Below are 17,944 nucleotides of genomic sequence, written 5' to 3'. Positions count from 1 at the left end.
GCTAATTCCAAAAGGCACTGAAGACTATAAGCAGGCTTTGCGTAATTAAATTGATGGTCCATTTAAGTTGATTAAATTAAAATTGATTAAATCAATTAAATCTGGCTCCATTAGCAGGGCATATGATAGACACAACCTAGTCTGAGTGGGTAAACATTTGATAAATGAATTAAACAATTATCGTGGCTCCTATCCAGTGATAGACGTTAGCAGGGAAAGAGAAAAATCCATTGCCAGACAGAGTCTCATACAAAACAGTGAAGCCTTTTATTTTAGTTTTCCCTTCTTGTTGTGGCTGGAGGCAAAAATCACCTTATGACACTTCTCAAGAAACCTCTCACCACTCCAAAAAAAGTGATTACTAAAAAAGACATAGTTTTACACAGGACTTGAGCAAAAACAGGTACATTTTATTTATTTATTTGGGGGGGGGTCGTGATTATAAAGTGTCAAGGTTCTAGATCTCATTGGCATACCCCAACGTAAATGTTGACCTGATAAAAAAGCACCGGAAGTCATCATAATAATTTAGCAGGGCTCAGAGGAGAGAAAAACAAAGTTAAGGGGTCTCAGCATCGATTCCTCATTTGTGAACTACTGAGACCCAAGGAGTTGCGTCAAAAGTGTGTGTGGCTCAAGAAGTCAGAAGGAAATCTAATTTGGGGAGGAGGCCTTTTCAAGATGGAGAAACATACTGAAAATTGAACCTGGGTGGATCAATCTGAAAAGTTACAGCAACAAGAGGGATCACAATCTACAGGTTGTCCCAGCATTAACAGAGCAGTCATGGAAATAAATGTCACTGCAATTTTATCATTTATAATAATAGTAATAATAATAACCATTATCATCTCCTGCACATATATAGTTATTAATTTTTATTTTTTTCGGATTACTGCCAGGTTTTGACTGCTGGATTACTTATGGACACTCTGAACACTTCATTAAATCATCACCTTTTAGGAGACCAGCAATCACACAAAGGCCTCATGTCAAGAAGCAGATGGGCACCAACTGCCCAGGGCCTTCCCGCACTGGCATTTCTCTCTCACATAACGGCCACATCTGAACCATTCCTGACTTTCAACCAAAAGAGGTAGGGAAGCCAATGGAAAGGAGCTTCTACCAATGGCTAAGTGTGAACTAGGTGTAGGGGACAGAAAACCCTGCTGTAAGACTCTTTTGAGCCACACACCTGTCATTTTCCCCACCATCCCTTTTAAGACCCACTTGAGACGCCACTGGAATTGGCTCTCATCTTTAAGCAGCATGGTTAACGGACTTTGGGAATGTTGCATGGAGAAGAATGACAAGAACTGAATGTTCTTCTGAGATGTTAAGGGGCCAGGATGAATGTCAAAGACTTGAGTCAGCTTTCTCCACCCTGAAGGTCCTCCAGATGGGTGGACTTCAATTCCCAAATTTCTCAGTCAGAAAAGCCATTTGCAAGAATTCTGGAAATTGAAGTCCATGCATCTGGAAGACCCTCAGGTTCTGCATCAGATACTGTGTGTATGATGGAGTATCGAAAGGAAAACATTTCCTTACTATATAGTTTTCACTGAATTTCTGCCATCTAAAGTAGCAGGAACATCAACATATATCACTCATAATTCTCATTTTGTCTTTCCTATGTGCAAACTTCACATTCTGGACATATTAGAAGCTGTATTGAAACAGTATCAAGAGTAGATTTTGGGAGTTTCAATTTCCCAGTTTTGATTTCAATACCATGTACAAAGGCTTGACAACGGTGCAGGAATATTATGGGCCTTGCTCTGCAACCATTGAGAAGACAACCCCCCCCCCCAAAACACAGAGGCATTGTAGTATTTTTGTTCATTTCTCTACATTCTTCTTCCAGCTAAGGTTACACACAAGCTTTTATTTTATATTCAAGGTTTCCACACTATAAGGCTATTAAAAATGCTGGTATGTCTGTAAGGGACTAAGCCGGTCCTCTGAAATAATCTCTGAAAACATTTTATGTGCTCTGAATGTTTACTTTTGGTTTTCAAGACCTAAAGAATGTTTTTCCAAAGGTACGGGATCACAGGAAGAACACCCATCAACATTAAAAAATATATATATTTTATAAAATTTTGGAGTTGTGCCTTTGAAAAGACATTCTTCATCTATGAAGTTAGAAGTCGCTTTTCTTGCCTGTTCTACCTCCTCTCTCTTCCACTCCCAACAGATGGAATCAACCGAGCAAGCCAAAATGAGCATCTTTCATTCTGTGGCTGTGCATGAATGGTCCATGCGCTTGTTCATATATCACGCGCTCCTATGCCATGAGGTAATGGGCTCGGTGGAGGGAGGCACACCAGGGAATGCACGTCTGAAAGATTCCCTCCACTAGCCAAACTCACTCCCTGGGAGTGAAGCTGTCAATATGATTAAAGCCTGGTGGACTACAATCTTCTAAAAAATTGTTTTGGAGTCTCAACTGCTCCTAAGGCCAGTTAACGCTGTCCTAGACCGTATCATCTCATCTTGGGAAGGCTTAAATATTCCACCAGCTACAGCAGGGTTTCTCAACCTTGGCAACTTTCAGATGGGTGGACTTCAACTCTCAGAATTCCCCAGCCAGCCATGTTGAATTCCACTCTCCTGAAAGTCGCCAAGGTTGAGAAACCCTGATCTACAGGATGGGAAAAGAGGAGAAAGAACTCTCAGCAGTGAATCGGAAAAGGTCTCTCTCCTCCCAACACACTGTCTCCTCAAAGCAGTTTTCACGTGTGCAAACTTCCAGGAGACAGCCTGAAATAATTCAAACCTTTCATATTTGATCCTGCTCAATTCATGATCAAATTCAGCCACAGCTCTAGTTCAGAAGCAAAATACGATCACACCTGATTGCTTTCTCAATTGTAACTTAGTTGAGACCCACCCTATTCAATGTTGGGTGTTTTTTCCCCCTCCCTGATTCTTTTACTTTCAGGAGAACTCTTGGCAAGCCAATTCAAGAAGCCAATTTGTCTTCTGCAGGGACCTTCTGGATCTATCCCACCCATGATGAAGCTGTCCACCCAGAAAAACAGATCCTCGAACTGAAAACATCACAGAGATGACTGTATATTTACATTCAACTCACAAACAGAACAAAAGAACCAGAAAAACTAAATTCCTAAGCTTAAGTTGCCAAGACATGTCAAGGTTTGTTTCCAGGTATTATAAAGAGAATTGAAACTTTTACTTTAAAAAGAGGAGGACACCCACCACTCTACAATTCCATGGCAACAATTGGAATTTCTGTATTTTGCGCCTCTCAGATTTCGTCGATTTCAGCGTGCCCAATGTCTTTCCCCAAATTTCAACACTTCTGTGAAAAAAGCATTTATCCGTTATTAGCTGCTTTGCTCTTCACAAAATTGTTTCATGCGCAGATCAGTGCTTCTGCAAAATGGCAGAGATGTTACTGTGTACCTGCCTCCATTTTGTTAGATGCCCACAGTGCAACGTAATACACAAAATGGCCATGGCCAGGGGTGCGCAAAATATTTCATCCTGAAACAGGCCAACCTTGGAATGGGCTATTCCCCTTTGGAACAGGCTCTTTCTAAGCATCCTGCCTCCAAAAGGGACTTGAGTGACCCAACGCTGCCTGTCTGAGGTGAGGATAGTTTGCACTCTTCAGCCCTTGAGATTGTACAACTTTTTAACCAGCAAAAGCTATTTCACCAGGCACAGCCACCTTGTGACATAGAAACTGACCTTGTGGGGCATCCAGGAAACAGTTTTCCAACATGGACCTGCCAGGATCAACCGGATCACCCATGCCAGAAACAGCACCAGTGGATCGAAAGAGACACCCCAAAACCTCGCAGGAAGAAAACGTTTTGCTGATGATGGCTCTCACTCGAGTTTTAGCTCCATGCTCAGAATGAGGAGCAGACTGCAAGACACGGGACAGTCTCTTAAGTTTCCTTTTTGAAAAGGGGGAAAGAGTTTCTAGATCTTATGATCGTGAAGGAAGCGTTTGGACAATGCTTGACGAGGTTGCAAAACTTAGCAAGAGAGCTGCATCTTGGCAGGAGCTAAAAGTGGTGCTACAATATACATGCTAGGATCAGGCAAAGCAAACTCAATTTTGAAACATTTTCTTTTAGATACATCACTTAGCAAATTTTTAACTGCCAGAACCCAGGACTCTGATCCCCCCCTTATGCAGGAAGGGCCTGGTGTACAATGGATAAACATGCTTGCAAACATCAGTGCTGCACCACAGCTACATAAGGAAATTGCCAGGTTCAGCCAAAAACAAGCCATCTCTGGTAGGAACACGGTCAAAGGACACTCTGCCTATACTGCAAAGGAAACAAGTTGCACCCAAGGAACTGCTTGTTTCACACATGCTCAGGCTGAAGCATTGCCTGGGTTCAAGTCTAACGGAAGTAAATCACAGCAACTGCACAGGCTTAGAAATCCTGGCTTCCTGATCAGGGAAGATTGGATGGAGAATGGCTCTGGAGAGACAAAATGGTGGTTATCCAGACCACTGTTTGCTTCCTCACATGAAACCATGGTCTTCAAACAACTAGTTCTCAGATACTTCCCCCCTCCCTTTGATCAACAGGCAACAGAATCAGGTCAAGGTACCAAGTTTGAGAATGGAAGACCCAGGTGGGGAGAAGTAACTTGAAGGTTTTCTTCCACCTCCATACATTGGCAATTGGTGCATTCATAATGCAGCTGAGGCCACAGTTTGAGGCATATGAAAGATGAATGGCTACTCTTGGAGATTTTAACAGCTGCTAAAAACTCTAAATAAAAACAGTAGGGTTAACTTGTTCACATTCTGGTTGAAGGTGAAGAAAAATGTCTCATCAGTAAAAACAGTGGAACTAATGTCCCAGAGAGGTGGTGGCCTCCCTTTTGTTGGATGTGCTCAGGTGGAAGATGGACAATCATCTGTCTGGGATGCTTCAGTTTGGATTCCTGCGTCAAATAGGGCTGGGTTTAATGATATCAGTGGGCCTCTCTATGAACAGATTTGCTAGGCTGGAAGGAACGGTTCTTCCTGCTCCTGAATACAATGCTATGTTGGAACAATCTACAATAATTTGGAGAAAGGAAAAGAGGCCGCTCCCTTGCCAAGAATCCTTTCCAAAGTGAGATGCAAGGAAGCCATCTCTTCTACAAAGAAGTCTGGAGGAGTTCCTCTCTGGAGCACCACTTAAGGCAGACCATGTAGAGCTCAGTAAAAAAAGGATGTGCCTTCGATGCAGAAAGTTCGAACCTCCATTCCCGATAGGTCTGATGGCTATGCCTTATTACTGTATCTTACTGAACAAGAATGGGAAAAACCACGATCCAAAATTATGCATCTGATGAAGTGAGCTGTAGCTTACTAAAGCTTATACCCTTTAATATATATTTTTTAAAATTTGGAAAAAGTGCTACCAGAATCCTTCTGATTTTTTCCATCCAAAATTATGATTCACAGTCAACATTCACAATAGCCTGTATCTAACTAGATGGACAAACCAGCCCCTTATGAACAAGTGGATGGACTTGTGTTAATTCAGCCCACCCCCAACGCAAGATTTGTCTACAGTGGGCTTCAATCAACCCAACTCTTTTAAGGTCACTGCTTTGCAATGATTTGGAAAGATCCTCCATGGACCATTGCAGCATGTTTAAAAAGAATAGGGCAACGATGGAAACTTCAGGATAGGATGTTCCTCCTCACAAGCCAAGCCACAGATCCCAAAGCCAAGCTAGCATCTTGAAATTTTAGTCAAGAATTTATGCAGCAGTACACACAGAAGTGCTTTGAGAGAAAACAAAAGAGATGACAATGGTTTTGGAGCTTCTGGTTCTCTCTTGCAACCTACAAAGAGCTACATAAAACTATGAGCCAAGCTCTTCTTCTCCCTCCAATTGCTGAATCCTTGTCTTCAAAGTCACAAGAACTCTGTAGGGGTCAAGGCAGGTGGACAAACTCTTATCACTTATTCACTGGTCCTCTTCCCCAGGGATAACAACACAAACCAAACGAGCACCCTTCATCCAGAATCTAAGCTCATAAATCTTTCTAGGACAATCTGATCATCCCTAAATAACCAAAGCTGAGGGTGACACCTTACTTATCAATTTCAGGCCTCCATTTCCAACCTCCTGGTTCCTTTTGTCTCTTTCTCCATAGAGGACCCCAGAGATGATCTTGGAGGAACGTTATAGCAGCTAGCAAACCAGGATTTAAGCCTGGGACAGGAAGACAATGTCAGAAAGGAACTTAAACTGGCTCTGCCTTAACTCTCTTTTCTATGAGAGGGAGGGAAGAGAAAACGTAGTTAGGCATCTGAAGTTCTGTTACTATGGCCCTCATCCATACAGTGGAGTTCCAATGAATCTTGTGGAGTCTGTTTCTTGAGCTGGCCTACAGGAAGGGCTGCCATTCTCTAGCCTCAGACTGTAACACCCAGGACAGGACTCAGAAGTGCAGGGAATTTTCTCCCATAACATTCTTCCAGCCACACACCTGAAATATGCAGACAGGAGCCAGCTCTCCAAGGAAAGAAGACCACCAGCTTCCCCGCCCTCTTTGAATTTTTACTGGATGGATTTATTTCAGGGTTTGATGAAACATTTCTTATTTTCCATTTCTAAATTTCATTTCCTGCCCTTCTACCCACAACTCTCAAGATGCTTATCAGTTTGCATAAAAACCAGACAGCAATAAAAATAGATATAAACAGAAGGACAGATAAGAAGTCTCAACTACTTCATGAATTCAACTGCAGCTGACAAACTGTGCTGACTCAGGAGATCCTCTGGCTTAGCAGAAACAAGTCTTGGTCTGTCTGTGGGACCAGGAGATGCCCCCAACCCCCTGCAGGCATATACGTTTCCATGGATAAAACATAGTTGCTGGCTATTGGACGTATATGACTGCTCACTGTGATAAGAGGACAGACCCAAGTCAAAGAACTACAAGTGAGAGGCTGTAATCTGTCTCACAAGTAACCAGGCCTGAAGTGGGTAAATGCAGAGCAGGAGTGGTGAGGAAGTATGTACAAAAATGTACTACACACACATTTGAGAAACTAGTAAAAACGGAGTTACCTCTAGTTCCATGAAGTCAAAGTGCTCTGTTCCTTCTTCCTCAAAATGCACGGAGCCATTCAACCTGTCTGAACCTACTGTGGCCAAATGATGGCAGGAATCCCGTCAAATGAGATTTCCAAATCAAGTGCCATTCCGCACACCCAATCACTCCCTCATCCTATTCCTGTTTCCAGTTCCCAAACCTTATTCCATACCTTCTTGAACCCTTCAGTTCTCACTTCAAGAGACCACCTCCTCCAACCCTGCCCCCAACTTCAACATCAACCACATTCGTCCCCAAGACACCCAAAGATAGCACACTTATGGAATCAGTGGGAATTTTATGACTTCATGGGCTAGAGCCAAGTGCAGTGTGATGTGCATGGAGAAACGGCACACAGCTGGAGGGGAGGGGGATCATGATGTGTAAAGCACACCACTGGATTTACTTAAACAGAACGGGTGACTTCTCATCTGTTCAATGGATTGGCTGAATCCTCACAACTCTTGCAAGAAAGAATGCCACAGCTACCTCTTCAAGCATGAAAACCAACCAAGCACAGCACAGCGCCCTTTGTAGCCCAACCAACTTTGCTTCTCTGTGTATCTAGATTTCTCTCTGCCCAGAAATAAGTGGGCTTAACTACAGGCCTCCCAACCCTACTGTATCTACTTTAGTTAGTTCATTCATTGATCAGTTTTCTAGAGAAAGAGGACACTGAAGAGTTATTGCATTGCAGGTTGATGTCATTACAAAGAGCTTTTGACAAGACAAATATTTGGGGAAAGAAGGGAAAAAATGCTGTCATTTCGAGCCTTTGAAACCAACAAGGGGACACTCAGCTCTCCTCTTCCTTGGGGAAACTCAAAGGAAAAGTTGTGGCAAAAAGTCCTTTGCAACTTCAGAAGTCAAGCCCTGTGCATTTGTGTGTGGCATGGTTTTGTCTTCCCCTTGGGTGTGTTGCAGCAAGGGGACATCACTGAGGTTACATAATGCAGCATTTATTCTTGTGGTTCTGGGGATCCTTGAAACGCAGACGCTGCTTGGGTCGGTATTTCTCCAGGTAAGTCAGCTGCTTGCTGTTGATGGCTCCTCGGCGCTTCCTGCAAAGAAGAGAGGAGAAAAACATGTTACACACGCATTAAAATGCTTGAAAGCGAGCAGCATCTTTCCATGTGGGGAAGACCTATAAAGGAAGTTCTGCTCATCACAAAGGATTTGGGGACGGGTTTGAATCCCAAAGGAAGGCATCCAGCAGGAGGAGCACACCAACTGCTTCCTGGAAAGAGCACTCCTTGTTCCTGATCTTTTTGGAGGAATCTCTGGAACCAGTGCCTGGTCTAAGTTGGTCAGTGCTGGAGAAACCCAACAACTTTCCATCTCTGCATCCTGCCTTTCTCCCAAGGACTCCAAAGCAGCTTCTATTTAGATCCAGGCAACTGCCAAGCTAGGACCATTGGCTCCAAAGCCAGACACGCCACAGACCTTCAAGATGTACGGGGCTGACCGCTGCCACTATTCTCAGACAGGATGTGCCAGCCCCCCAAATTCCCACCCTTACCAATGGGGCAACCCCAGCTCTCTAGCAAACTAGGAAGACAAAAGGACAGATGTGCAGGTGCAAGAGAGGCCGAGACACACTTGATACTGGCATTCCAGGAAGGACAGATTACATGTCCATCCTGCCTATGAGGTATTTCGAATGATCCTAGGAACCCAGGCAGAAAAGGTATGAATTTGCAATGTTCAGCAGGAAGGTACAGTTTGAGCCAATCTCCTTTCCCAGCTGGTTGCACGTAGTTCAGCCCCGTTGATATTCTTATCATGAAATTATTTCAAAAGCCAGCAAAGGGCTAGAGCATGAGATTAGCAAGGGGTTTTGGGCTGCTCCCTGTTCTTCTCACATGCAGAGCAGAGGAAGGATTATGGAAGGGGACACCATTCGCATCATCTTCTAATGTAAAACTATCTCTGAATCAAGCATGAGTTCCAGCAACTTCATGGACACATCCATGCAGCTTTCTTGGCCAGAGGATGAAAGTGATTTGCCCATGTCTTCTTTTGGGTCTTTTTTGGTCAAGTTCCCCATCTAATCTGCCGCCCAAGGATTTTCTGGTGGCCACCCGCCTCCATATTCACCAGGTCTGATTGTGCTTAGCTTTGCAGATTTGCTGTGCAGAGTACCCGGAAAAACAGTTGACTCCCAAGGACCAGGGTGCATAAGTTCTAAAGGTCTGAGCAGAAAATGTGAGGAAATCAAAGGAGGGGTTGAAAGCAAGGAAGGGCTGCAACTGGCAAAGAAGCCCAACAACATCAGGAAGGATACACACAGTTCCAACACTTCCCATGTGCAGACAAAGATGACTGTAACTGTCAACAATTCTATCCTGCAAGTTTTGAGCCCTTCCTTAACCTCAGGTGACCTGATGACGCCAAGTTTCAGTACTCATCAGGGCAGGTTATCTTGTAACACAGGATTAAGGTGCACTACAGCAAGAATCCAGAGATGTCATAACTCACAAGTGCACAGGGTTAACTTGGGGCTTAGTTTCTTGGGCACATTGCACTGGTTGACCTCTATCAGGACTGCACCCTTTAAATATCCTTTACTGCTGCATGCAGAAAATGAGCAGGACAGGGAGGGAGCTTCCTCTCCTGTATGCTCCTCCTGACGTGGGATGTAGTTTTTTCTCTATACAAGAACATTTGCAACCTTTGAGACTTGCCTGCACAGAATGTGGTGCGCCCTATTCTTGGTGTGCCACGGGCAAGGATGGTGATGGGACCAACACAAGATGACGTGCAGTACTTCAACTGGAGAAAGGATCGTTGAGGTCAGGGGAAACTAAGAAGCTTGCAAACTGGAAATCTGGCCTGGGAAGTCCATCAAATCAGTCCAAAAAGTTGGAAGAAAATACCCAGAGTGCATACCCTAGCATCCCAGGCCTTTGGCGAGGGAGACCCCTGGCTTCATCGCACTTCCCATCTTTTAGTCATTTTATTGGACTTAACGACTGAACAACAACTTTGATTGTTGTGAGCTGCCCAGAGTCCCTGAGAGTTGGGTGGCATATCGGTTTAATAAATTATGATTATCCAAAAAACTATGGGATGTCTGCCCAACATTTCTGGCCTGACTAGCAATGTTTCTTTTTGCTGCTTCAAACAGCAATGTGTGTTATGGAGGTGAATGGCTCTCTTAAGAAATCAAAATCCAAATTCTTTGCATTACATATGGGTCTACGAACAGTTCACTGCGATGCCAAATTTCTCGTACACTTCAAACAGAATTTGGACTGCATGCAAGAATGAACGTCTACCCTCCTTCCAGATTAGAAGGAGTTCTGCACAGAGAACTGAGTTCTAAGCAGTTTCCGGCATAAGATTTATTTATTACAATTTGTTAAGGATGGGGGGGGGGACTTTTAAGCACCTCTCCATCTATAGTCTGAGGTGGTACAGCTCGGGTGGGAAAGATTCCTGTCAACTGTGTATTGGGGATGTCCCAAGCAGCTGCTCCAGGCAGACTGGCTGCCTACCTGTGGTCGTTCATCTCAAACAGCAGGCCACACAGAAGTTTACTGAGGAGCACTTACTGTCTAATGAACTGAATGGCATCTTCGTATTTCATCCCGCTCTCAATCAGGGCCAGCGCAACAAGAACCGGAGCCCTAGAAAGGAAAAGACAGGAGTGAGATCAGGCCCGTGAAGGGATATTATTTCCCTTCTCCAATTTGAAAGAAGCGAAATGGGCTGAAGAAGAATTCAGGAGGCCAAGGCTGGAGGAAAAAAATTCTGGTGGGCAAAGCCTGTGTAGGTTTCTGCTGTGGACAAGACTGAACATCTAGACCAGTGTTTTTCAAACTTGGCAACTTTAAGATGTGTGGCCTTCAACTCCTAGAATAATTCTGAAGTCCACGCATCTTAAGGTTGCCAAGTTTGAAAAGCACTGGTCGAGACTTCATGCCAGTCTACAACTTTCAACATGAAAAGTAGTTCTCTACCAAGCTACCGCCCTTTTTGCTGTCACTTTTACATTTTAAAACATAAATACATCATATACTAGTAAGGATATTCCCCCTGAACTTGATTCTGGACAATGTCCATGGAATTATCCTGGCCACAGAGGAGTGATTTGCCACTACCTTCTTCTGAGATGTTTTGTGCAAAGAAAAACATCAACAGCAGCATCACAGTTGTTTGGACCGTCTCGGTGCCTGGCAGGCTGGCACTCACCGTCCCAGGCCAGCTACGCAATGGACAGCGACACAGCAGCCGGGGTCTTCACAGAATTTGGTCTTCAGCAGGTTGAGCCAGTCATCCACAATTTTGTTGGGCGGTGGAGCTCCGTCATCAAATGGCCAGTCCTAGGAGGAAGAGGAGGGGAACACCAGAGAGCGGGTGAACCTGTTTCAACTAACAGGAACAGAACTATTTCCCCAATCTGATAAAAAATATACCACCTGATCGGCTTGGTTTTTTTCTAACTTGCTGGTGCTTGGCCAGGAAGGAGCAGGGCCCTGCAAATGTCATCCATCCCAAGTGTGCAGGCAAAGAAAGGTGGAAGGATCAATACCAATTCAGTCAGTTTCCAGGGTGATCCAACTTTCTAATATGATTCAATTAGACTGACTTTGAATCATCGCTCTGAACTGAAGCACAGCCCTGGAGGAAAGGCTTTCTGGCTGCCTGGAAGCTTCCAGGCTGGGGGGCGGGGGAAGAAAAGGATGGAGCTCTCTAGCGTTTTCCTTCAAGTGCTCACTTAAAGGTAATAATCCCTTTGAGTCCAGCCAGAGTCCTCATGGATATATAATACAGGTAGTCCTTGAGTTATGACGGCAACTGGGACTGGAATTTCTGTCACCAAGTGATGTGGTCGTAAGGTGCAATGTCACATGACCATGTCACTTAGTGACAGTAATGCTGGCAGTCCCCATTGCCATCGTTAACAGAATCCCACCAGTTGTTAGGCAAGGACCCATCCTGACCCAAGCCACTTCCAGCTGGTCCCTCCCAGCCTCGAGCCTCGGCAAAGTAAGGGACTGCCTCCAGTACAACCCCCCACCTGCCTATCTCCCCCAATTCTGCCCTTTTGGTCCCCCCGGGCTCTGCCTGCCCTGCCAGCCCTGCTGCCCCCAGGTGACCTTCGCCATCTTCCTTCTCCTGCCGCTGATGAGGCGTGCCTGGCCCTTTGTGAGGCAGCTGCTGGCTGCACCAGGCATATCTTCCCGAGGCCGCATGCAGCCTTGTCCAAATCGCGTGTGGCTTTCTCATGAGGCTTTGGAAGGAGATGGTGCAGTCAGCTGGGGGCGGCAGGGCTGGCAGAGTGCAGGATGGCCAAAAGGGCAGAGGTGGGGGGACAGATAGGTGGGGGGGGGAGCTGAAGTGCCCCTGTGGTCGTGTGGGTGGGCTAAGCCCTGAATTTTGATCACGTGACCATGGGGCACCCATTTGTTCAGCACTGCCATAACTTTGAACAGTCGTTGAACGAATGGTCATTAAGTGAGGACTACCTGTACAGCTTTTTGGGGAATATAGAAGTAGTTTGTCACTGCCTTCTTCCAGGGGAATCTGACTTCCCAGACTAGCTTTCAGCCTTGGGACTTCCTGGTGGTGTCCCAGCAAAATCCAACCCCGATTAGCTTTTCCAGATCTGCTAAGGTTCACCTGCCTTCATACAAATCCTGGCTCTCAGTCTAGGATGTGAATGATTAAATACAAAACAAACCAGTGGTTGCATAGTTTCTAATGCAGGATTTCCTTTGTGGGACATACAGGCCAGAATATTGTGAGATGGGCAGCGATATAACTTAGTTAGCTAGTTAATTAATAGGACTCAATTTCTGCATGATCTAAGATGAAAAAAGATGTCACTACTGGTAAAAGCCTAGTTAGGAGAGCTAGCATACTGTTTCCAATCAAAGATTCTGGGAAATTTGAAACAGCAAAGGTGATGGTTTCTTCCCATCCTGTTTTCTGGGTATGTCAGATTCAAGTGCTTGGCAGCTTCTGAAGAAGTCTTACTGAAACAGCCACCAACAACCCATTCCTCTGTGAATTTGTTAACCTGAGGATCTTTTACCTCCCAACAACACAGGCCAAGATTTGTGTGGTGTCAAGAAGCAAGTCTCTCACTCTTGTCCTGAATCTACCACCACGTAGACAGGCGCTCTCTTCCAGCCTGATATCCACAATTTCCAGGATCCGAAGGCGCCAGAATTGCTGACCCAACTAGTTAAGGAAGGTTGCACTAAAATATCACAGATATCAAGTAAACCAGTCTCACTTCTTTTTCCACACCGTCTCATTTGCACGTGCATACACATACACACAGAGCATAGTTGGCATCCCTGCAGTGCACTTAATCAATCACAAGGACCTTCCAAGAAAGCTTGGGATTCAGTTCAGAACAAATAACTTAGCTCAGCAGCTAGAGATAAAAATAAAGGGCATCTTATTGATTTTCCATCGTCTCGGTTTGGAACATGCTAGCACAGACTAAATCATGAAAAGCAATGATTCTACTCTATTTGGGTCATCTCTTGATTAGACTATTGCAATGCACTTTACATGGGGCTACCCTTGAAGAGTATCTGGAAGCTACAGCTGGTTCAAAATGCAGCCAGCTGTATTAGGTGCCCCTAGGATGGCACATATAACACCTTTGCTGTGGGAGCTGCACTGGTTGCCAGTTTGCTTCCGGGTCCAATTCAAGGTGTTGGTTATCACCTTTAAAACCCTAGATGGCATGGGACTGGGTTACCTGAGGGACCGTCTCACCCCCATTACATCAACCCGTCCCACCCAGTCAGGCAGAGAAGGCATGTTGAGGATCCTGTCAGTGAAGGAATGTTGGCTGGTGGGGTCCAGGAGGAGAGCCTTCTCTGCTGCTGCCCTGGCCCTTTGGAATATTCTCCCCCCAGAGGTGTGGTGGGCCCCTACCCTCCCGGCTTTCCGAAAAGGTTTAAAGACCTGGCTCTACCAGTGTGCATGGGGCGATATGGAATCTACCCGTCCCTGGGGGTGGTTAGCCCCTGATGATGCTCCCTGGAATTACTCGCCAACTGTCCATCTTCTTGGAATCTGTTTATTTTTAGTTTTTACGTTGCATTTTAGTGAATTTTATCTTGCTGTAAACCGCCCAGAGTCGTTTCATGAGATGGGCGGTGACAAATTTGATATAAACAAACAAACAAATAAAAAATTCTGCCCTGGTCAGGTTCCACTTGGAGCACTCTGACCAACTCTGGGCATCACAAGGACAAGAACCCATCGGAAGGCTACTAAGACAGAGAGGGGTCTGGAAACCAAGTCCTACGAGGAATGGTTAAAGAACATGGGTATGTTTTAACTAAAAAAAAAAAAAAGACTGAGAGGAGATAAGATAGCCCTCTTCAAATATCTGAAGGGTTCTCACACAGAAAAGGGAGTAGATTTAATTCTCCTTTGCCCCAGAGGGCAGGATCAGAACTACTGGGTTAAAACTACAAAGAAAAAGACATCAAGCTAGAGATCAAGAGGCTCTTCTTGACAGCATGAGCTATCAGCCAATGGAACAAGCTGGCACAAGACGTGGTGCGTTCTCCTTCACTAGAGGTCTTCAGACAGAGCCTGAATGGTCATCTGTCAGGGATGCTCTAGGTGATCCTGCACTGGACTGGATGACATCTAAGGATATAAACAGAGAGTAAACCCTACTCCCTTCTAGCACTGAAGATGTTACCTAGACGTGTAATGAAACGTCTGCAAGAAAACAACCAAGCTCAGAGAACTCCAAGGACTCCACTCTTATTAATGATTCTAGGCCAGGGATCTACCTCCCAAATCCTTAGAGACTCTGAAACAAACCAAGAAACATCACAACAATGCTGAAGCCTTTTCAAACTGCCATGTTCAATACTTCTTTAACTGCCTCTTCCCCAGAAATCACAGCTTTATCATTGGTGATGAAATGGCAACCACCACCTCATCTACTGCAACACTTCTTAGCTTCCCTTAAAAAGTGTTTAAAGACTGTCCATCTCACAGGCCAAAAATTATCTGGTTCAAGATGATAAGTCCATCTTACTGGGAAGGGGGAGCACCAGAGTGGAGGATGCTTCCCTGCCAAAGTTTCACAGCTCAGAAAGAATTTCAACTTGCACTGGTTTTCCCACCGGAGCCCTCAAAACCTTCTGTGTCGTAACTGGACATTCATCCTTGAACGAACACGGCTGCCTTGTGGAAGAGCAAAGCCCACAGTCCCAGACATGCTTGGACAGAAAGACAATGGGAAGGCTTGTTACACTTGGAGGCAATCTTGCAATGTGGACCCCAAGAGGTTACAGAAGGAGCTCTTGGTTTCCCCAATCTGGATGATGTGCTGTTACAGTTTAGAGACAGCTAGACAAAATCAAAGTTCACAAGCTTGCTGGTTATGTTTAGTATAGGACAGGGTTCCTCAACCTTGGCAACTTTAAGCCGGGTGGACTTCAACTTCCAGATTTCCCCAGCCAGCTGGGGAATTCTGGCAGTTGAAGTCCACCTGTCTTAGAGTTGCCAAGGTTGAGGAACTGTGGTATAGGAGATGGGAAATGCAGACAGAACAATTTCCCCCAGGAGATAAAGGTAGTCCTTGCTTAATGATGGTAATTGGGACTGGAATTTCCATCACCAAGCAATATGGTTGCAAAGCACATCATGTGACCGTATCACTTAGCGACAGCAATCCCGGCTGTCATTGCCATCACTAAGCGAAAATCGTGGGTCATTAAGTGAGGACCTCATGTGACTACAACTTCTTGCTGGCTTCCCACAAGCAAAGTCAATGGGGAAGCTGGCTGAAGTTGCAAGTCCTGGGCAGCTTGTGAGCAGGTCAGAGGGTGGGTGAGTACTACAGAGTGAGGCGGGGGGGAGTAGGCATTGCTGTGGCACCGTGTGAGTCAACACAGGCTGGGGGGTGGCTGTGGCACAAGTGTGCACCATGGAGTACATGATCTCTAGGATCGTGTACTCCTAGCAGGGCTCCTTGGGAGAAAAAGCAGCAGGAACAACTTGCAACCTTCCCTGCCAGCTTCCCCATTAATTTTGCTTATGGGAATCCAGCAGATAAGGTTGCAAATGGCGATGATGTGACCATGGGATGCTGCAACCTTCGTAAGATGAGCTGGTTGCCAAGTGCCTGGACTGCAATCATGGGACTGCAGGGGCAGCGTGATGGCCAGAACTTTGAGGATGGTCATAAGTACCACTCATTCAGTGCCATCACAAATTTGAATGGTTGCTGAACCAGCGGTCGTTAACTGAGCACTACATGTACCAAGATGCATCTTGCAAAGAGAAGGTCTTCTCCAACTGTCTTCCAGGAACAAAGATCTGGAAGCTGGCTGGCTGTCAGGCAGGCACTGAACAGACAAACCTCAATGAACTATCTAGACGGAGTGGAGTAAGGCAAAGGTGGAACACACACAGCGTTTCCCCTCCCAGCATCTCTAGGGAAAGGCCATCTATGCTAGCTCAGGCTTGCAACCACAAAATGTGAAGGTGAACATTTTCCAATAAGGAAAAACATCTCTGCTGTGATTGAAATAATGCAAGTGTTTTGGTTTGCTTGCTTGAGAGGAGGAGAAAAGGAAAGAATCACAGCTTCTTGAAGGGGAAGGAGAACGTGATGGATCCTGTAAGGAAATAAGGAGAAGGGGAATCAGAGCTTGTGTCATCTAGGCAGCTGCCCTGACATTCAGGGGTGTGGGGAGAGTGTGGGAACCCCCACCCCTCCCCAGCTGCCCTCCTGAACTTGATTCATGTGGGACATTGCCCTGATATTATGCTGAACTCTGGTGACTTTAGAGCTCCATGGGATATCCTGGAAATGCCATATTCACGTGACCAGGACAGGTATCTCTGTACCCAGGAAGAGAGTCCTGGATGGGCATTTCAGAAAGCAGATGCAAGATTACAGATGCAAGGAGAGAAGCACGTGAAAGGAGGCCTGGCACTGTTCCAGATCAACAGCAGGGGCGACAGCAGAGCAGGATACATGAAGCAGCTTGTGCCTTTCAAGCGAAATGTGCATTTCTTTTTTCTGTTTTTTAAACGGAAGGCCCAGAAGGTAAGTTTAAAACACCTGAAGCCGAGGCGTTCTTTGATTCCATCACACACCTGTGCTCAGGTTGGCACTTGGCTGCAAGCAGGAAGCAACAAGCTGTGAAAACGGACAGGGCTGCCCGAGTCCTCCTTTGCCTTACAACCCTCAAACTAGACAACACGCCCAACTGAAGCCGAAACTGAAATTGTGGGCTTGCCTCTGAAGGAGATGGACCTTCATACCTGAGAACTGGCTGCCATTCATGCAAAGGATAACGGGCAGAATGAGGTAGCATGAAGGTCCCACACAAATAGAGCAGTTGGCTTCAGTCAGCTTCCCCCAATTTGGTGTCCTTCTTCCAAGTCGGACTCCAACTCTCACCATCCCTAACGGCATTGCAATGGTAGCCCATCACAGGTGGTGACTACCCCAAAGCATTTAACTACAGTGATTTTTGGACTCCCCCATCACAACCAACGTAGTCAGAACATGTGCATTATCTAAAGTGAGTGTGTTTTGGGGGCTTAGTGGATGCGGTGAAGGGAGCAAGAATGAAGTTTCTACAGTTTGGCTGTAGAGCTTTTGTTTATTTCTGGACAATGGATCCATCCTTAACTTCAACTCCTTCCAGAAGCATGTCCAGAAACAAGATTTTGAACCCGACCATCTTAAAACTCCAGTGTGTGGGTTCTTATCAGAAATTCTAGGATTAATTCTGAAAGCGATTTTAACACATGAATGTTTTGGAGAGAAAAAAGAAAGTCCACAAAACCCTCAAAGCATTGACAAGGAGAAAGTCTGTCATCAAGATGTTGCAAGCCATT

At 45.4% G+C, this 17,944-nt stretch overlaps 1 protein-coding gene across 3 annotated transcripts in view; it reads right to left on the bottom strand.

The window, feature by feature from the left end:
• Window positions 1-243: 243 nt before the first annotated feature.
• The window catches only part of PTP4A3 (protein tyrosine phosphatase 4A3), a 91,829-nt gene continuing 74,128 nt past the window's right edge, over window positions 244-17,944 (bottom strand). For all 3 annotated transcript variants that reach the window (XM_088148903.1, XM_007432702.3, XM_015888839.3), the window contains 3 exons: window positions 11,291-11,421; window positions 10,651-10,725; window positions 244-8,157 (listed from right to left, as the gene is read on the bottom strand). In XM_088148903.1, coding sequence (XP_088005029.1) covers window positions 8,040-8,157; window positions 10,651-10,725; window positions 11,291-11,421 — 324 coding nt within the window. In that variant the 3' untranslated portion in view covers window positions 244-8,039. The remainder of the gene's footprint in view (window positions 8,158-10,650; window positions 10,726-11,290; window positions 11,422-17,944) is intronic.

This window comes from Python bivittatus, unplaced genomic scaffold, assembly GCF_059951505.1.
Source record: "Python bivittatus isolate LINGU-HERP-01145 unplaced genomic scaffold, Pbiv_v1 ctg000590_np1212, whole genome shotgun sequence".
Lineage (NCBI taxonomy): Eukaryota > Metazoa > Chordata > Lepidosauria > Squamata > Pythonidae > Python > Python bivittatus.
Note: the sequence above shows the minus strand (reverse complement) of the source record. Positions and strands in the feature narration are given on the sequence as shown.